Source organism: Eumetopias jubatus, unplaced genomic scaffold, assembly GCF_037043125.1.
Source record: "Eumetopias jubatus isolate StellerSeaLion01/CBP00866 unplaced genomic scaffold, mEumJub1_p1.0 scaffold_2, whole genome shotgun sequence".
In the NCBI taxonomy this organism is placed as follows: Eukaryota; Metazoa; Chordata; class Mammalia; order Carnivora; family Otariidae; genus Eumetopias; species Eumetopias jubatus.
The window spans coordinates 121,129,827-121,151,542 of record NW_028274808.1 but is presented as its reverse complement, the minus strand read 5'-3'; the positions used below and the strand labels follow the sequence as shown (position 1 = coordinate 121,151,542).

Sequence of the window (21,716 nt, the reverse complement as noted above, 5' to 3'; positions counted from 1 at the left end):
ATCTTTCTATAATGCAAATAGATTAAAGATGCTGAATATATAAAAAGTCTTTTTTTGGTCCACATTTATTATACAGTCAGCCTCTAGTCAGCATTTTTCTTCTCTCTCAAAAAAGACATCACTATATTATTTTGCTTGCTGAGTGCTTGCTTTTAAAAATAATAGGGAGAACATTCTTGAAAGAGTGCCAAAAGAGACAACCCAAACTAGAAAGTAACCTAAGTATGAAAAAGATTACTAAAAAAAAAAAAAAAAATGGCTTTGAAAGTGTTTGAACATCAGCCTAGTGAGTTCTGGCAGAGATCAAATTTGTATTATTTCTATGACATCAAAGAACTATGACCTCTTATATTTTTTCAATTTCCATAATTATTTGAATAGCCGATTTACTTCAGTAATCATATATCAAATATCTTGACTAAAGACAAAATTCATGTATGAAAACATCCATTCAGAATTTAATAAGTATCTACTCTGTTCTAAGGGTGATGTTAATCCCTTAATATAAAGATGCATAAAATATTCTACCATCCTCAAAGAACTCCCAGTCCATTTATCAAATACAAACAAAAAATAATATTGAAATATAAACAAAGTGTTTTGAGAATACAGAATATATAGCAAACTATTCTGTTTGGGGGTGCTAGAGAAGGTTTCACCAAAATAGTAATATTTAAGCTTTGTCTAGAAGAGCTTTTTAGGTGAAGAGATGATAGTATGGAATGAAAGACATTCTAGGAGAAATACAATAATGCATGAAAAGGCCCAAAGTCAAAATGGGTCTGGTATGCCTGAGAACAGTGAGAAATTCTGTGGAGCTGGAGCACAAAGTATTCATATTTGTGGGGCAGATGGGTGAGAGTAGAGCACAGGAAAGAAGGGAAGAGAGAAAAGAAGTTGGATCTTTATTAATGAGATGCTAACAAGTCTGGCCATCACTCCAAAGAGAGAGGGGAGAATGGTATGTTTTTAGGCAGGTGAATGAGATGCTCAGATTTTTTTTTTTTTTTTTATAAAGAAGCAGAGTGTAGGGACTGGCTGTTGACTGGATTGGAGCAGCAAGATCTGACTGGAAATATTTACAACAACCGGACAAGAATTAGTAAAGGTCTGAATTAACATAGCGGCAGTAGGGTGAGAGAAGGAGACAGATTCAAGAGTCATTTAGGAGGTAGAGTTAATAGTACTCAGTGATGACTGATGGGGAGATGTGGGGAATGTGAAAGAGGTAAGAAGCTGGGTGACTAGTAAGGTTCCAGGGTAGGGTACTAGGTGTGGTGATGTCAACCACTTAAGCAAGGTTTATAGAACCGAGTTTGGGACTGGGAGGTAGGTAGAACTATGAATTTGTTTTGGCCATGTTAAGTTTGAAATCCTCTGGGCCACCAAGTTGCGTTGTCCAAAGGGCAGATGGCCATAGCCACCTGAAGCCCAGAAGAGGAGTTAGGGCCAGGAACAGGGTGGCTGCAACCTTGGGAGAGAGTAGAATGTAGCATGAGAAGGAAACTGAACAAAGGATTAAATGTAAAATTCTGCTGAAAACGGGATAGCCAAATTCTCATCACATCTTTAAAGTGTAAGACTGTTGAATCACAGACTTGTACCTCTGAAACAAATAATATATTATATGTTAAAAAAAAAGAAGAAGATAGTAGGAAGGGAGAAATGAAGGGGGGTAAATCGGTGGGGTGGATGAACCATGAGAGACTATGGACTCTGAGAAACAAACTGAGGGTTCTAGAGGGGAGGGGGGTGGGGGGATGGGTTAGCCTGGTGATGGGTATTAAAGAGGGCACGTTCTGCGTGGAGCACTGGGTGTTATAAGCAAACAATGAATCATGGAACACTACATCAAAAACTAATGATGTAATGTATGATGATTAACATAACATAATAAAATTTTTAAAAAAAAGTTACCTTGTAGGTAGCTTAAAACTAGCCCCTATCACTGTCATTCAATTTTGTTAATGTTTTGGGCAACTTTGGGCACGTGCTGTGATGAGCACTGGGTGTTACACGTAACTAATGAATCATTGAACACTACATCAAAAACTAATGATGTACTATACAGTGACTAACTGAACATAATAAAAAAATGCATCTTTGAAGATAATTAGTCTCCAGATGGACTGTTGTAAATGTTCACGTTTGACTTTCAACTTTCTGCTGTGGAATATTCATCTACCTCTAGCCTACATCGAAGACATATGAACAGAAAGAAAATGATGTGTTCTCAGCAAAAATTTAGGGTGCCTGCTGGGCATAAAATACTTTTACTGCCCAGAAGGTACCTGCCATCCTATCGAGTGCTAAATTTTTTCAGCCTTACTAGCATGAAAGCTCTCGCCTGCCCCATGGCAGTCGGAGTGGCAGCTAGACAAGTTAACTCACTGAGTACAAAGCCCCCTATTTCTTTTTCTTATTAGTTTTTTGTCACATTTTGACCTCCTTGCATCCTAATTGCATTTTTCCCCAAATTTGTATTTGAAAAAATTCAAACCTACAGAAAAGTTGTAAGAATAGCATAATTCTATGACTGTATACCCTTCACCTAGATTTGCCAGTTTTTAACATCTTGCATACTTCTAGTATCTCACTCTGTTTTATCTCATTTTATTTGTATTTTGATTGAGCCATGTGAGAGAGGGTTGCAGACATCTGGCATTTTACCCCTAAATGCTTTTACATAAGTGCTGTTGCATCTAGGCCCTTACAATGGACAAAATACATATATCTATACTTATTATATGGTGAGTTCATACTGCTATCTTAATTCCAGCCCAATGCAACAAGCTTCTTTCTCTCCTTTCATTCCATACATTTATCTTCCTTCTCCTACAGTGAGAACCTTGGTGTTCAAGAACATCAATATATTGATTTATTTGCTCAATCTTAAAACACACACACAATAGTTTTGGAATTGCTACACCAGTATTGCTACAAATGTCAGACTAAATAAAGTTTAAGACTTCATCACAGCTCTTTTTGTTTTTAGAATATAGTTCTCTAAATGTGTACAGAATTCTATATTCAGAAGTCTCTTGCATCAAGTCTTTGTTATTCTCTTCTGTTTAATTATGTTAGCGGTTTGATATACGCTTATGTTTGTTTGTTTCTGTTTGAATTCAATTTTGGCAATTTTCCATCCTTGTTGATTTAATTTTACTTCTTGCATATGTGAAATATTAACATGGTTCAAAAGTCAAAACTACATTTTAAAGGCATTCTCAAAGGGGTCCTGTTCCCTTTTCTAGCTAGCCCTTCAACCCATTCTTGCCTGCCTCCTTCATGTACCCATTGTCATTAATTTTTGCTTTTTCCTTCCTGTATTTCTTTTTGCAACAGTAAGCAGATATACACACACATTTTTCTTTTTTTCTTTCACAAAATACAGCATTCTATATATACTCTTTTGTAGCTTATTTTTTCCACTTAACAATATACCCTGGAAATCACCCCATACCATTCTCAAGAGATCCTCCTCATTCCTTTTTATAACTAGCCTAATACTTCACTATGTGAAGGGACCAATGTATTCAGCATCTCCCGCATATGGTCATGAGCTGGGTTCTACTATTTTGCTATTACAAGTCATGCTGAGATGAATTATCTTAGGCATATTTTTTCTTATTGTTAGAGATGTAGCATCAGGGCTGGGGGTGCTGGAACAAAATGTAGATATGTTAGCTTTTGCCAAATTACCTTTCTTAGGAATTGTATCACTTCATGCTTTCACCAGTAATGCATGAGAATGCCTATTTCCCCATAGCCTCAATAGGAAAGTATGTTATCAAACTTTTTAATCTTTTAATCAATCTGATAGTTGAAAAATAGCATTTCTCTGAGTACACATGAAATTTAGTATCTTTCCTTCTATTTGGGGACCTTTTATATCTTTCCCCACCCCCTATCTCCCTCTCTCTCTCTCTTCCCTACTCTATGTGTGTATGTGTGTCTGTGTACCTACTGCCTAATTTCAGAATTTGCAAATCCTATAGTTGAATTAGACCTTAGGAATCTTTAAAGATGAAACTGAAGCCCCTAAAACATAGGTAGTGGCAAAGACCAGAATCTAGGCGTCCCTATTTGTAATTTACTTTTCCATTAAACTGTTAACTTATAGTCAATTCTTTTTTTTTTTTAGGCCAGAAAAAGGGGCCTTTTTGATTAAAGAACATATTTGAAAAGTACCTAGCAAAGTGCCACATAGAAGGCATTCAAGAAATATTTTTTGAACTGTATGGTAGCATTAATCAAATTGGATTCAAGTGGAAACAAGCACTTTTTAAACATTTAGAACAAGACCTTATGGTCAAGTTCTAAGTACTTTCACCAAACTGTTACTTAAGAAAAAGCGTGTGGCATCACTTAGGTGCCATCTAATTGTTCCTTTAGAAATTCAATGAAGAGGCAGTTTTATGAATAATCAATCACAAAGGAATTTTAAAAATGACTTTATACATTCAGAATGTGTTCAAAAGTAGATATATCAGTTATTAATTGTACTCATTCCTTCTTAAGAATATGTTAATGTATGCATTTTTAAAAAAACACAACACCTTTATCAAGTACACTTGTTCATTTTCATTGTGTGTCTCAGTCAGGCAACCAGTGCAAAACTTTCTAAAACTTTGGGTTGTTTTCTTGGACCCAAGAGTGAAGCCAGTCTTGTCCAAGCCTTATTTAATGTATGATTATACATATGTCTGAGGTAGTATGTGAATGTTTTAGGCAGTGGTGGAAGCCAAGAAGTTAATCCTGGGAGGACTTGAAAGAGCAGAGAAAAAAGAGGACACCATGATGTACCTCCTGGCTCTGAAGAATGCGCTGCTTCCGGAAGGCATCCCACTCCTTCTGAAGTATGCAGAAGCAGGGGAAGGGCCTGTCAGCCATCTTGCCACCACCACGCTCCAGAGATACGATGTCCGTTTCATAACTGATGAGGTAAATTCCCCAAGAGTATTTGCAACATTCACAGAAGGAAAAGAAGCGTGTCTAAACTTGAGTCAAATGCAAAGTTCTCTGAAGTCAGCCTCTTTTTTTCCCCCCAAACTATCTCTCTTTCCTGTTTAGAAATAACTCTTAAATTGAATTTAAGGCTATTCTGAAGCAGCCTCACATTTTGAATAGATAATGTCCTGTATCCTGAAGCATAAATATTGAAGCACATCCTCTTATTTTAAGAAACAAATTCTTTCCAGAAATACCTTTACTTCCATAAGTTTCAAAATACTGTTAAATGTTTCCACACTAAAATATCCTGGCTTAAGAATTTCTGTGTTGGTTCCTATAGCTGCATTTTCAGGAAGCCATCTAAATTAAACTTTGATTAGAACAGAAAAGTTTTTAAACTTCAAGATAAGCTGCCTGCTGAGAATGATATTTCCAGTTTGCAGCTGAGCACCTTCCCACTACTTTTTTTTTTTTTTTTTTGGTCAAAGTTGGTAGACTGCAAAGCATGATGGCTAGGGTCATGGGCTTTTGAGACAGAGACCTACCTATAAATTCTGGCTGTTTTTTCCCAGTTGTTTGTGCTCAGGTGAGTTGTTTAACTCCTCTACACTTGAGAACAAGGCCAGCATTTGGGGGAAATAAAAAAAGCAAAGGGAAATGGAATTGAAAGAACTGTTTATAAATGCCTAGTACAGAAACCCCACCCCCATACCACATATTTTTAGGCAATGCTAGTAACCAACAAAATTATTTGTTGCCAATATTTGTTGCCACAGAAGCCATTATTTTAGCAGATTTTCTTTGGTGTTAATGTTTTGTTAAGAAAAGAGTTCCCTAATGTAACTTGTGGACTTTGGGTGACAATGGTGTGTCAGTATAGGTTTGTCAAATGTAACAAATGTACCACTGTGGTGCAGGATGCTGATGGGGAGGATGTTACATGTGTTTTGGGCAGGGTGGAGACTAGAGGCAAGGGGTATATAGGAACCCTTTATACTTCCAGCTTAGTTTTCTTGTGAACCTAAAAGTGCCCTGAAAAATGAAGTTTATTAATTTTTTAAAAAAGGATAAGGGAGGATCCTGAGGGACTTCATTCTAAGGAAATATCAGTTAATATAGCCATAGCTCCCCAGTAGTATCTTTAAAAAATCGATATTAGTTAGGTGACACCATGATATGCTGCAATAACAGATGAGCTTCAAAATTTCAGCTTATCAAAAGTCTGTTTCTCATTCGTGCCATGCCTAATGAAGGTAAGGGAAAATGTGGCCCTAAGTTTACTACAGTAGTAGTAAAAAAAAGAGAGGGAGAAGGCACACCAGCTCTTAACTGTCCAAGTCCAGAAGTCACCCACAGCAATTCTATTCATGGTCTGTTGGCTAGGACTGTGGCCCCAACCTAACTGCAAAGAACCCTGGGAAATGTAAGAGCACATGCATATTTTTAAGAGCACTAACTATTCCTATCACAATATCAACGTAAAAAATCTAGATGTGCCTTAAGTTTGAACATCTCTGAACAGGTAAAGAAGACTTTGAACAGGATATACCACCAGAATCGTAAAGTCCATGAAAAGACTGTACGCACTACTGCAGCCACCATCATTTTAAATAACAATCCGTCCTACATGGAAGTAAAAAACATTCTGCTCTCTATTGGGGATCTTCCCAAAGAAATGAATAAATACATGCTCGCTGTTGTTCAAGACATCCTACGTTTTGAAATGCCTGCAAGGTATGATGGAGTGCACCTGTCTCTCTGTTTATCTAAGAAAACTTATTTTATTTGTTCAAGCTTATTTGTTCATTGGTGTAGTACACATGTGGCTAATAATAATGGCATGGTCATTATGCTAGGTATGTTACATAAAACCAGAGTTGGCCAAGTTTCCTCCAAGAACTATTTAGCAGGCCAAATAAGACAACTTTACTTTGGCACTATGATTTGAAACCCCAGGGTATGATTTTTACTTAGGTCTCCTGATCAGTCTGGTAAGTATATATTGCCAAACGTTTGTGATGTTTTAAAACACAACTACATTTTTAATAGGACTATTTTTATCAATAGCACAACAAAGTGATATAAGTTCTCACCAAATGGTCTTTCATGTTAACTTTCCAAAGGTTAGTGATCTAATATTGAAGCCTCATCTATCACAGATCAAATGAATCTACCATTTAAGTTAAAAACCTCAGGCATGGCTCTCATTTTGGGACAATGCAATGTATGGGGAGTGGGATCAGCAGACTTCATCCCTTTCAGTAACTCTTACTGGATTCATCTTCCTTCCAGTACCCAGGTCTCTTCTTCCGAATTCACTGATGTCTCCCTTCAAAGTGGTGCTTCCCCAGAGCTATCTGCACTTCCTCACTGAAATGAGAAGGCTGGAAAAGAAATTTCCAATTTCCCCTGAGTTACTTGCACAGCAGGATCCCTAGGAAAGATCAAATTTGAGCATTTTCAGTTGAAAAGGAAAACAGATATGGGGGAGGTTGGAAAATAGATAAAGACAAAGGAAAAAAAGTTTTAAAGGCAATAAAAGAAAGGGGTGTGGGAGGAGCGGGTAGAAGGGAGAAAAGAGCAGGACAGATGAGGAGGAAGAAGGAGCAGATGAGTGAGGGAGGAAGAAGCAAAGTCTGTCTGTAGCCATGTATTCCACGGGGAATGGATTTGACTTCTATTTCTTTGTTTGCTTTTGTGAGACTGTGGAGGAGATCCTGGGTGGGTTTACTGCCCTTGTCTTGTGAACCTAGTGATGCAGGGGACAGTAAAAGAGGACACAATGGGGTAGAGAGCAGCCAGGGAAAGGCGAGGAAGCTGTCGCAACACTGCAGGGCAGATTCTCAGGACCAGAATGGTTAGAGTTGGAAAGGACGTTACAGGCCACTTTGCTTGGTATCTCTCTCCAGTGTGGAATCTACTCTCCTAGCAGGTGGTGTCCAGTCTTTGCTTGCACCTGTCCAGTGGCAGGGGCTCGCCTCCTCTGAGGGAACTTGTGTCATTATTCAGAGACTATCACCAGTACTTCTTTATGTAACTGAAAGTTTCCTATTGGCCCTATTTGCCCCAATCCCTGGAGCAAAGCAGAGCAGGTCTAATCATTCATCCATACGCAGGCCCTTTGAATATTTGAAGACAGCCATTATGACCTCCTCATCCCTTCTTCTCCAGGCTAATGTCTTATAATATTGGGGGACCTATAGGGTTACTATTCCCTCCCTCAATAATTTTCTACCTCAGATCTAGATCCAGATTTCTTTGGTTGATTATTTTGATATCTTTTGTGATAGTACCTAATTTTGTTATTACTGATATGATTAGTGTTAAGTAGTTGGGATCAGAAAGATCTCAATACTCCTTAGACAGTAGACAAGATAGTGGCATAGGGTAAGGTTTAAGACTAACTTTAGAGGAGATAATCATTCATTTATGGGTTTTACTGAGATGTCTCTTTAATTGAAAACTCCGCAAGTAGAAAAAATTCCTGGGAATGAACTGTGACGCGTCATCAGCCACTGATAAGATTAGAGAGCATAGGAAAATGTTTAGAGAAATATTGAGCAAACCCATCCCCCACCCAGTTTGGTAGAGCTTTCCTTGAAAGTATATACTATTTAACAATAGAACCATGATGATTCATAGAACATGTGTTTTCCACTCCTGAGGTGTGTCCATCAGTTGGTTTAAGCCATTCATAGCTGGGCGTCCTTGCCTTGCTGTCATTTTGATACCAACCTGAATTTCAAATATCTGAGGAATGAAGGGGAAAGCCCTAATGCTAAAGTTGGCACTCCAGCTGGCACCTCCCCAGTCTTGGAGTGGCACGAGGAAAATTTGGCCCCCTCTTTTTTCCACTGAGGGTTTGTTTTTTTTTCCAAATCTGACTTAGGAAGCCGCCATTACAATGAATGTGCAGCTTTTTCCTTTTCTGTCTTGCAGCAAAATGGTCCGTCGAGTTCTGAAGGAAATGGTTGCTCATAATTATGACCGTTTCTCCAAGAGTGGATCCTCTTCTGCCTATACTGGCTACATAGAACGTACGTCACCTGAAAAGGGGTTCTCCCTCTCTGCCCTTCTCCCAGTTGGTATTGCTGGAACTGTTACTAAATTACAGGGCTTTGGGTGTTTGATTGTTTATTGTTGTTGTTGTTGTTGTTGTGATTAGGTGCTCCCCACTCAGCATCTACTTACAGCCTGGACATTCTTTACTCTGGTTCTGGCATTCTAAGGAGAAGTAACCTGAACATCTTTCAGTACATTGGGAAAGCTCATCTTCACAGTAGCCAGGTAACTCATTTTCCATTAGTTTTGCTTAATAAAGTATGTAAAAAATTAGTCCAAAGTAGAATAATATATATTCTGGTGGTAACACTATAGAATGCATAAGTTATTGGTGGCTCCTGTTTTAAGTAGCTTGCGATTCCATCATCTGCGGGAGGCTGTATGGTTTATAATTCCAGAGAGAGTTTCAAGTATGAACTTGAAACCTAAGTAATTTGACTTAACAGACTTGCCAAATATCTGTTTGTCATTTCAAAGGCAAACCTATTCACAAAATTGAAATTGTGCTAATATTTTTCACTTATGTTTTAGAAAATATTATATTTTTATTCATAGATATATTCCTTAATGTTCCACGTATCTAACTCTGGAATATATTTTCCTTTTCTGGGTGTTTCTATGAAGAAGTTGATTCTCCATAATAAAAACTTTGACTCTCTAAAGAGTCTATGTTGTTCAGCACCACCAAGAGGAAAAAGAATAAAGTGTAGGCATCTGACAACTGGCTGAATTCCATCTCTTTAGTTTTATTCAAAATTTGGTTACAATCTATAAAGCCTTCCTAATTATAAACTATACTTTCTTTATAGTTTTTATGCATATCAAATTATAACCTTCTCAATAAGCTCATTTAAGCATTAAAATTGACCCAGTACTACACAAACTTGAGTTCTTATCCATGTTATATTACTATACCCTTTGATGAGACTCTAGTCAGAATACTATGTCCTTCTGTCCTGAGGAATCACCATCTGTTTGCTGATAGGCACTTTGAAATGCCAAACACCCAGTGGTTATGCGGCTGGGTATGGGGGACAGAGAATATATAGGATTCCTGTGTATGGGAGAGATCATCTTTTCTTTCAGCTCAAGAGAGAAGTTTGGCAGGAAAGGTGTGAGTCATGGCTTAGAGTGTTCCACCCCCCTCGTAGGAGCAGCCTTACGGCTACTGTCCCAACATTTCTCCATCTCCTGTTAGGAGCTCTGCAGGACAGCTGGTCCATTATATGTGACGGTCCTGGAGGGACTAGGAGTCTTGAGGATGACACCATAAAATGGAAAGCCCATGGCCTTGGTAGACAGAAGGGGTTTGAGTTCTGCCTCTGCCATTTGAGATTTTTGGTTATCTACATCAAAAGGGATAAAAGGTTGCAAGGATTAAATGAAGAAAACGAATTCACCTTATGTTCAGGCATAGAGTTGGTTTTTTGTTTTTGTTTTGTTTTTGTTTGCCTAGCTGCTGCAGATGTCTGAATTTCTGACCCTTAGGAAAGTTCTAGCCACAGCTCAGAAGCATCCCCATCACTTACAGAACAGTCAGGGAGCTGATGTCAGGACTGTTACTTCCATTTTTCCCCAGGTGGTCATTGAAGCCCAAGGACTGGAAGCCTTGATTGCAGCTACTCCCGATGAGGGGGAGGAGAACCTTGACTCCTACGCCGGCATGTCAGCCATCCTCTTTGATGTTCAGCTCAGACCTGTCACTTTTTTCAACGGATACAGTGATTTGATGTCCAAAATGCTGTCAGCGTCTGGTGACCCTGTCAGTGTGGTGAAGGGACTCATTCTGCTGATAGATCATTCCCAGGTAATCCGTTTCTTCTTCAACTATTTATTTAATCCCTAATGTGTTCCAGGCACATTTGAAATGGGTGGAACCTCAGAGGACAAGGTTCCATCCATCTAGGGGTTCACATTCTAAGCACTCACCCTCTTGGTATTGCAGCCCTTCCTCCTTTTCCCCTTTGTTATAGGGAAGCAGACTTTTCTTTCACCTTTGTTAGCTGATGAAAACACATCCTCACTGTTGAGGCAAAAGAGAAAATAGTCAATATAATATGAATACAGTAATGCCATATATATTTCAATAAAACCGAAAGAAAAAAAAGAGAAAATACTAATGCTAACAGAAACAAGAAATTATAGAGAAAATAACCTAGCCCTTTTGTTGTTGATCAAAACTGTGTCTTATGAATATCACTAGCTGCAAGGAAAACTGGTAAGGGTAGTTTTTCAAAGGGCACCTTGTCACTCTGAACTAGCCTATGTTGTAGTTAAAATGAATGAAGAGAAGGACAACCAGCAGTACCTGTCATATCCCTTAATCCTCAAGGTCACATGAAAACAGTTCTCAAATTATATCAGAATTTTGCATTGCACGTATCCATTACAGTATTAACTCTGAGGAGATTAATTCTTTTTTTGAGAGAGAGAGCGTGTATATGCATGTGGTGTGGGGGAGGGCCAAAGGGAGAGGGAGAGAATCCTAAGCAAGCTCCAGCACACACAGCATGGAGCCCAACACGGGGCTTGATCTCACGACCCTGAGATCATGACCTGAGCTGAAATCAAGAATTGGGTGCTTAACCGACTGAGCCACCCAGGCACCCCGAAGGGGAGATGAATTCTTAATGAAAAAATCTCTGAAGAAGGCATAAGAGTGCTGAGGAAGTGATCTACATTTTAAGACACAGGAATCATGACAGTTCAACCCCATCTGTGTGTGCTCAGCTACCTATCAACAATCTCTGATGGTCAGAATTAGGCTGTAAAACTTGATGAAAACACAGTAATCTAGATCGGGCTCAGCAGACTTTTTATGTAAAGGGCAGAAAGCAAATATTTTAGACTTTGTGGACCATATGGTCTCTATTGCAATTACTCAGCTCTGCCACTCTAGAGTGAAAACAGCCCTCAGCAATATATTAACAAATGAGTGTGGCAGTGCTCCAACAAAATTGTATTTACAAAAACAGCAAGTGGGCCAGATTAGCCTGCAGGCCGTAATTTGCCAACTCCTGATCTAGATGATCTTGTAAAGTTCTTCTGTTCATTAAGAGAAGTCACCTAAGTTGTATTCTAAGGCAAAGATCATCCCGTGGCTATTAAAACATAACCCAATGTATGTGTATTTCCTATTGGAGTACTTGGCAGATTAGGGGTTACTATACCAATAAGCTGTTTGATGCTCCCTGGTTCTGCAGAGCAATCCAGTAATGCCATCCCAGCTTCAGAGGCACATACCACTCTAGGTCAAGTGCTGACATTGAAGGAAATTTTGGCAGTGGATAGGCTGTCACAGCCACCAGGGCAGATGGAATTACTCTGTGCTTACTCTCCCTCTCTCTTTTCGGCTAATTGGATTACTCTTCAGAGAAGGATGTCTGGTAAAGTCAGCTTAATAGGGAGATCCTCTTTATCCAGCAAAGAGCGTATTGTCCTGAATGGAAGCAACGGGATAATTTGTCAAAATATCAGTGTTTGAACCAAGAGACAGCTTTGAGACCAAAGGTCCAAGATCAAGGCGTCACAGTAGCTACAAATGTAAAGTATCTTGTTCCTGTAGCTCATAGGCAATAATCTAAATAAATATGCATTCTGGGTCAAACAAGGACATAAGCCTATGATCTTTATTATAATATTTCTCAGAACACTAGGAGACAAAATAGGGTTATGATTTTGTAATAGCCATGTGTGGTAAGAGAAAAGTATCCTCCTTAGAGACAGTCTGGGTATTCATTCTGTCTCCATGTATGGCTAGTAGGCCTGGGTTCCTTTTAAATCTTCAGATATAATGCTTACCATGGAAGATTAGTAGGGGAATTAAATGAGATACCAAATGTAGAGCTTTGGGGCCAGAGTAGGTCCTCAGAACTGTTAGTTCCACTTACTTTGTACCCTTAAAAATGAGAACCACTGCACTATGTGGTTTAGTCCCTTTCACAAAGAAAGAGTGGTGTGTCCCTCTACAGGGTTCAATGCTCTGTCCTTCAATGGGAGCTCAGGAAAATTCTTCTGTGACTACACCTAAGAGTTCTTCCATGGTCTCTTTGCATGAGAGAAATGGAATCGTCCCAGAGAGCCAAGGCACTCCTTAAAACCCAGACTGCAATGGAAATGCTCTCTCCCCACAAAAGGCACATTGTTTAAAATCTGTGAAATATTCTTTTCCATGGCACTTGGTGTGTTTTGATCCACCTAAGGTATGGCCAGTGGGAAAGCCAAAGTCCACATCAAAAGTTTTTTTCGATTGGGTGGACTAACGAGATTATAGTTTTCAAACTGGGGAGAGAGGAGAAGATCCAAAGAAAGAAATACTTTTTTTGTTATTTTTTTAGAGAGGGAGAGAGAGTGCATGTGCACGTATGAGTGAGCAGAGGTGGGGGTAGAGGGGCAGAGGGAGAGGGAGAGGGAGAGAAAGAATCTTAAGCAGGCTCCGTGCTCAGCATGGAGCTCAAGCTCATGATCCTGAGATCATGATCTGAGCTGAAATCAAGGGTCAGATGCTTGCAGGTGCCTGAGTGGCTCTGTCAGATGGGCATCTGCCTTCAGCTCGGGTCATGGTCCAAGGGTCCTGGGATCGAGCCCCACGTCAGGCTCCCTGCTCGGCCGGGAGTCTGCTTCTCCCTCTCCCTCTCCCTGCCACTCCCCCTGCTTGTACACTCTCTCTCTCTGTCAAATAAATAAAATTTTTTAAATAAAAATCTTAAAAAAAAAGAGTTGGTGAGCGCTGTGAAGTGTGCAAGACTGTTGAATCACAGGTCTGTACCTCTGAAGCAAATAATACATTATATGTTAAAAAAAAAAAGAAGAAGAAGAAGATAGCAGGAGGGGAAGAATGAAGGGGGGGAAATTGGAGTGGGAGACGAGCCATGAGAGACTATGGACTCTGAAAAACAAACTGAGGGTTCTAGAGAGGAGGGGGGTGGGGGGATGGGTTAGCCTGGTGATGGGTATTAAAGAGGGCATGTTCTGCATGGAGCACTGGGTGTTATACGCAAACAATGAATCATGGAACACTACATCAAAAACTAATGATGTGATGTATGGTGATTAACATAACATAATAAAAAAATAAAAATAAAAAGAGTGAGAATCAAAAAAATAAAGGAAACCTATGTTATCTCTACCACCTCTCCCTCCACAAAACTTAAAATATATAATCAGCCACCCCTGACACCTGTAGCTGCAGCTCTTTCTACCAACGGGTCCTGTCCCTGCGCTATAATAAAATCACCCTTTTGCACCAAAAAAAAAAAAAAAAAAGAGTTGGACACTTAAACGACTGAGCCACTCAGGCCACCAGAAAGAAATACTTCTAAGACAGGGCACACAGTAGGGTTCATTTGGGAACAATCACTATTACAGTGCAAATGGAGAACTCAAATCTTGGTTCTGTAGTTCATAGGCATTGGTTAAAATTTGGGCATAATTATTCTGGCATTCTCAGGATAATTTGTGTTCCTTAAATATTAGTTATGATGCATGAGACAACCTTGCATCCTACTACAACCACGTTTAGTTCTAGAGTAAATGTAGCTGTAAGTATTCTTAAGGTTTTCTCCTAATGTGTCCTGAGTTCTATGTTAAGAACCTCACACTTTCATCCAAGTGTCTTTAGACTAAAAGTAGCTTCATGCCACAATGAGACTTTTTTGGTATACCTGGTTGTAAATCAAGGCCTTTAACTGAGATTTCTTGCCTTGTTTTTCAGAAAGTGGAGAGAATTCAGAGAGATCAATATGATCCTTTCTAGAAAGCAAATCATGGCATTTGTAGTTGGGGAAAGCATGGCTTGTTTGGTCTGAGTAGGGCAGTTACATAAGGAAGTTAGTCATGCTGCCAGTTACCACGAACCTAAGATCTTTGGAGGGATATCAAAATTAAGGATACTGAGCCTTTTTTTCTCCAGAGCCATTATCTTTTCCAACACTGTTCCCAGGCAATGTGACTGCAATCCAGCTGAAGAACTTTTCAGCCAACATCACCCCAGCTAACGTCCTCAGAAAACGCAAGACTTAAAGGCTAACTACTGACAAACCCATTGACTAAATACTTTAGCGAATCAGCAGTCTACTTCCAGTGATCAAGATTAGGACAATGTGTTTCCAAGCCTAGAGAAAGACTCCAACATTAGCACAACTCAAATGTTATTATCTATAGCAGGAGGTTGAACATGCCTTTGAAAAGGGGTTGACTAAATTTGCTTATTGTTATTATTACTATTATTAAATATTTTTGCTTCTAGGAGCTTCAGTTGCAATCTGGACTAAAGGCGAATATGGATGTCCAGGGTGGTCTAGCTATTGACATTTCAGGTGCAATGGAGTTTAGCCTGTGGTATCGTGAGTCTAAAACCCGGGTGAAAAATCGGTAAGCATATGTATAATATTCTATGCAATGAACTGCAGAGATATGCTTCTGGAATTGTTTAGCTCTCTGACTTTTCAAAATCTATGTTTTCTATTTGTAATTATTAAATCATAGAGTTGGAAGAAACCATGGGAAGTCATTCTCTCCATAGCTTCTCATGAGCAGGCCAGTTATCTGATCAACTCAGCCAAGAATCATCACGCTTTTAAAGACATCTGTCCACAGCCAGCTTGTCCCGTGGATGAGAAGTTCATCTTCTCTTGGTATTCCACATCAGTAATTGACAATGTTGTCAGAAAATATGACTTCAAAGCAAACTTTTTAGTTTTCCCTCTTGTTGGGATTTTTTTTTTTTTTTTAAAGATTTTAGCTGTCAGAGAGAGAGAGAGAGAGAGAGAGCAGAAGCAGGGGAAGCTGCAGGGAGAGGGTGAAGCAGGCTCCCTGCTGAGTAAGGAGCCCAATGCAGGCCTCAGTCCCAGGACCCTAGGATCATGACCTGAGCGGAAGGCAGCCACTTAACCAAGTGAGCCACCCAGGCGTCCCTCTTGTTGGGATTTTAAATCTTTACCCCTTTGCTATCTTCAGTGGAGAAAAATAAAAAGATGGTCACTTTTGTGTAGAATCAAAGTCTTAAATATTAAGAGTCCTTAAGTCTTTTCATTAGCATTCTTTTTTCTAAACAAAATATTCTCAGCTCCTTTAGTTTTTCTAATGTACGTGTCGAATCAAATGGACGTGTTTTATTTTGAGCATAAGACAATGTTTCTGAACCAGTGTGATAATCAGAATTATTCTTCTGTTTGTTGTGGAATCAAAGAAAAGGAAATGGAAATGCAATTGATTTTTACCTTTTTTTGATATTTAAAGATATGGTGGGGCAGAAGTGAGATAGGAGTGATAAAATTAAAGATTTGATTTCTATGAAACTGTGGCTAAAGGAATTGAGAAATCAAAAGGCAGCACATTTTAATGTGAAAGGTGACCCACAGTGTTACTAAAAGGAACCAAAGAAGAGAAATGGAACAGGCCATCAGAGGGATCAGCAGTGTAATTTAGGGCTTCTGGGTGAATCCGTGTTCTTCTTTTTTGAAGTATTTTCTAGATAGAAGTTCCCCCAAATTAAATGGAATTGAATTCTTTGCAGAAAGAAATCAACAAGAGCCACACCCAAAATTATCTGGATTTTTATTTTTATTTTTTTATTAACATATAATGTATTATTTGTTTCAGAGGTACAGATCTGTGATTCATCAGTCACAGCGCTCATCATACACAATTCACAGCGCTCACCATAGCACATACCCTCCCCAATGTCCATCACCCAGCCCCCCCATCCCTCCCACCCCCCTCCACTCCAGCAACCCTCAGTTTTTTCCTGAGATTAAGAGTCTCTAATTATCTGGATTTTTAAAAAGGACACAGTATCCCTAAGAATCTACCAGTATCCACACTGTAGCCAGTCTATCTTTAATTTTTCATTTGTTCATTTAAAAAATATCTCTTAAGCCTTTGTTGAGTGCAAGATATTAGAAGGTATGGTAAGGGATTCAGGGACTTACGCGAAACCACCTCTGACCTACTTTTACACTGACAACAACAAGAGCGGGGACTTTAATTTGCACAGCCTAACTTTGATAGTATCCGTCTATCAGAAAAGCCTGGGCATAGAACTGTTTTAACTGGGGAGGCAATTTCCCACAATTTCATTCAAAGTCTATAATTAAATTAGAGTGATCCTAGAGGTAAGCCTTCTCCTGGGATTGTTTATCCTCTTCATCATCATCCAAGCCACGTTCCCTCGTCAACGCAATCTGCCTACCCAGTTCTCTAGGCAACTATTGGGGAACCCACCATATTTGTCCTTCCTGGAGCAATGCATTGTACATGCCCCACTGTAGGAATAGTTTTTGGTGACACAATATTTTTTCAGTTAAATGTGATATTAACAAGGTTTTGTGGGTTTTTTTTTTTTTTGGCCTAAATCTTTAGGGTGGCTCTGGCAATAATTGGCAGCATCACTGTGGACTCCTCTTTTGTGAAAGCTGGCCTGGAAATCAGTACAGAAACAGAAGCAGGCCTGGAGTTTATCTCCACAGTGCAATTTTCTCAGTACCCATTCTTGGTTTGCATGCAGATGGACAAGGATGGAGTTCCGTTCAGGTAAGACCCAGTGCTCATGGAATGTTCCTGTGCAGTCCCCAGTTCACCAGAAACTTGTGACCAGTTTTGAGCATTTAGTTTTCAAAATGGTAAAAATACAGTGAAACATAAATTTCCTTTAAATAAATAAAAGAACAAATGATAAGGCTTTAAAAAAAGTCAGTTTCTAGGATACCAAGAAAATATGAAGACTAGTTCATTTTATTTTGGGGATAATACTGTATTCTAGTCCAGAAATAATTTATGAAGGTAACAAAGGGATTTGATTTACCCTAAGAGTTGCCATGTAGTTTCAGCAAAAATAGTGGACATACACTATCAGCTAACTTCACAACTATCTCCTAGACCAAAAATTCAAAACAAAACACCTGGCAATCAATTACCATGGTTTAAGAGCCCAAATTAATTCATAGTTTTTAGGTAATCATACAACAGCAACTTGATCTTGTTTAAGTTTTGGCTTAAGCTTGAGAGTTTGAGATTTTGAATTGAAAAAAAAATTTTTTTCAGTAGAATTCTTAGTGTCTCAAATACCAAATATATGATCGTTCATGTAAGCTGCCTATCACTTCTTCTACCCTACAGCTTCTCATTTACACTGTGTCCTTTGAATCTTATAATGGTTATTTATAACAATACTGTCACATGGAAGTAGAATGCTTTGGTTAGCATTGACTCTTCTTTTAGTTGTAGAGGTCTCCCTGACACATTATTAACCACGAAGGCAATTGGTATATTTAAAACAGCAAGCATATCTTACATCATCTCCTTTGATAAGTAGACCAGAGTTAAGCACTTTCTTTATTGTACTGACATTTCATGATTCATACCAGGAATGTATAAATGATACCAGTACAAATAGGAGTAGGTTATATTTTTACAGAATGAAAGATAGTGGATTATAATCAGAATATTAAGCTGTTGTTAACTTATATTAACTTATGTTTAGAATAAACCTCCATTAATGAATTTAAAAAAAAATCAACATTTCAGTGGTCAAAATGCAGTGACCACCAAGCCAGGCTCATGGCTAACTGGTTTCTTTCCACATTCCACTTGGCCCAGAGCCCTAGGAATGTTTGTCTGTCAGCATTCTCAGCCTAAATCCAACTGGACTTGCTACTTACTCAAAAGGGGAGTGCTCCCAAGGTGGGGCTCCTGGAATGATGGGTGGGAGACATAGCAAGGCCTGCAAAGTTTAACAGCATCTCCAAAAAGCTGAGAGGAATTTCGTCCTTCATTCTAGAAAAATGTATGGCAGGACTCCTATATTCTAGGCATTCAAAGTATATCTGTTGCTGTAGAAATAAATGGGAAGAAAACAATGACCCCATTCATGGGAATGGAAGTTGGCACTCCCATCCTTTCTCAAATTGCTTTGAAACAGAAGCTTCAAGCGTACACGCAGTCAGTAGCTTGGCTCTGAGGGCTGTGGGTCCCTTTAATATGTGTGTAATTTTGTTATTTTTGCTGTCATTATGCAGGCAATTTGAGACCAAGTATGAAAGGCTGTCCACAGGCAGAGGTTACATCTCTCGGAGAAGAAAAGAAAGCCTCATAGCGGGATCTGAATTTCCACTCCACCAAGAGAACTCTGACATGTGCAAGGTGGTGTTTGCCCCTGAGCCCGAGAGTAGTTCTGGCGGTTGGTTTTGAAACTGATTGGTGAGGTTTCACTTGGATCTGTCTTCCGAGAAGGGATACGATGTGACATGCCTATATACTTGCTCTCTGAGAGCACAGTGTTTACATATATATCCGTATTTAAGATTTTTGTAAAAAGCTCTGAAAAACCTCAAATGATTAAATTTGGGCCAATTCCATATGCTACCGATAGTGTCATCTTGAGCCAACATATGTGACACTTCCAGCAACATCCCTGGTTTTGGTACCTCTGTCAAATCCCATTTGGTACAGTGAGAAGAGTGTTGTTCTGAGAAGAAATAATTGTCTGTAAAACACAAAACAAAACACACATACCCTCAGGAGAACCCAATTTTGTTTCAACGATTTTCAATCAGTGTGTAGGAAGCCCCCCATAGGACCTTATTGCATGGCTTGCTTCTACCAAATATGTTGCCCAATCAGGGGAAAAAAAAAACAGACCCCTTGAGGGGAGGGGATAAGACTTTTTAAAGACTTTTGTCACAGCTTCAAGAGTGGATATTTATCTCGTTTATCATGAGTTTTACTAAGCATTGAGGTAGAAGGCACACAGAATTAAAGCACAGCATCATCTTTCTGCTGACCACAGGGTCAGATTGCTAGAAGAAAGCCATTTCACCCTCTGCCTTCTGCCCTGCGAGAACATTGAACTTAGCACGTAAGAGTTAGAAATACAAACTTCAGAAATTCCATTTGATTTTGCCTGTGCTGTGTCTCTTTGAGACTGTAATGTGGAACACTGTCCTTTATAAGGGACATTTCATATGTTCATTATTTTTTCTTTCATTCAAGCGTTTTGTGGTGGATGTTCTAGTCTGTTTGACTACAGTCTGTTCAAAAACCAGAATGGCCAAGACAATTTAATACTGCTTTTAGAAACTGATGGATTTGGACTTCTAAAATATGAAATCAAGAAAAGATCGTCTTTATTTGTACAAATTAAAAGAGCCTTGTTAAACGTTTTCAAATACCTATTAATAAACCAGATGTATGTGTTTATGGTGATAAGCTCAAAACAGATAACAGGTGCTCATTTGTCCATTAAGTACACACACACACACAATGGAAGTTTAGCTAGCCCACCACTGGTTGTAAATTTTAAATGATGTGTGATGAAATAAATATATGGACATCCTATTGAGTTGTCTTTGTCTTCCATTACTTTGAACACCACATTTCTCTGTTTCTGCCACTTTCTGAGCTCAGCCACATACACGATTAGGCCTCTGCCACCCTATAGGACAGGCTGGATTCTCTAATAGGACGTCAGAGCCCTGTGGAATATGAACCACAGATTACCAGCAGTCAGAACCTCTTCAGTACCTGTAAACTTGAAAACGAGCTCTAATTCCAGTTTTCATAAGGCTCTGGGCTGGCACCTTTATTGTGATGTTACTGAGAAGAGAGACAGGGATCAAAAACTGAAGGGGGGTGGATTGTCATGGGTGGTGGCATTGGCCTTGGAAGAAGTACTCTGTAAAGCTACCCATGCTACAGCAAAAGCAAGTTGACCTCAGGCACTAAGCCAAAGATGTCATGGGCCAAGAAACCTCAGCCATGTGATGCTTAACACATCACAACTGCTTCTGTAAAATGCAAAATAGTAATTTACTCAAGAGTGATGAATGTGGCATCCTGGACATTAGTATTATGCTACTTCCCAACAGCTTGTGTGCCTGGCCCAGTCAAACATTGCTGCCCATTTGGAGAATGGGTAGCACTTAGCAACTCTAGCTTGCTCCAGAGAAACAAGAAACCTGAAGCATAGGACAAACACTGATTTCTTTCTGGATGAACAAGGTAGAAATCTAAGAGGGCTGGAGTGATTGTCCACGTTTTGAAATGACATCCTGGAGCCAGAAATATCACCATAAGCCTCTCTTGCTGTCTCTAATCCTGACCACTTCACTGTTTCAAACATCAGTGTCCAGACAGCTTTGTCCTCTGCAAAGGTGTCTGCCAGAGAAATGCACTGCCCTCGGACGTGAGTCCTCTGCCCTGTCAGCTTCTTCCTGCAAACCTGAAGGATTTAGCCTGGCTGCATTTCTTCTGTGAAGTGCCTACTACCATTCCCTGTATCCATTAGATCTCTGCTCATGACAGTTTGCTCTCTGCCTTTCTGAACCTGACCGCCTTCAGAAATACCTTTAAAGCTAACACTTATTTAGTGCTTGTTATGTGGCAGGTATTTTAAACATCATATATATATTAAATAATTTAATTCTCACCATAACTATATTGAATAGGTAGCATTATTTCCATGTTATAGATCAGCTCTGCCCAATAGAACTATAAGGCGAGCCACAGAAGCAATTTTAAATTTCTAATAGTGACTTTAAAAAAATAAGCAGAGGGCGCCTGGGTGGCTCAGTCGTTAAGCGTATGCCTTCGGCTCAGGTCATGATCCCAGGGTCCTGGGATCAAGTCCCACATCGGGCTCCCTGCTCAGCGGGAAGCCTGCTTCTCCCTCTCCCACTCCCCCTGCTTGTGTTCCTGCTCTCGCT

General features: G+C 39.4%; 1 protein-coding gene across 1 annotated transcript in view; it reads left to right on the top strand.

Annotated features, from left to right (window-relative positions):
* MTTP (microsomal triglyceride transfer protein) overlaps nucleotides 1-20,349 on the top strand; it is a 59,242-nt gene extending 38,893 nt beyond the window's left edge. The window contains exons 12-19 of the mRNA XM_028093911.2: nucleotides 4,732-4,944; nucleotides 6,476-6,687; nucleotides 8,893-8,990; nucleotides 9,119-9,240; nucleotides 10,595-10,822; nucleotides 15,263-15,387; nucleotides 17,377-17,547; nucleotides 19,032-20,349. Coding sequence (XP_027949712.1) covers nucleotides 4,732-4,944; nucleotides 6,476-6,687; nucleotides 8,893-8,990; nucleotides 9,119-9,240; nucleotides 10,595-10,822; nucleotides 15,263-15,387; nucleotides 17,377-17,547; nucleotides 19,032-19,203 — 1,341 coding nt within the window. The 3' untranslated portion in view covers nucleotides 19,204-20,349. The remainder of the gene's footprint in view (nucleotides 1-4,731; nucleotides 4,945-6,475; nucleotides 6,688-8,892; nucleotides 8,991-9,118; nucleotides 9,241-10,594; nucleotides 10,823-15,262; nucleotides 15,388-17,376; nucleotides 17,548-19,031) is intronic.
* Nucleotides 20,350-21,716: the final 1,367 nt, after the last annotated feature.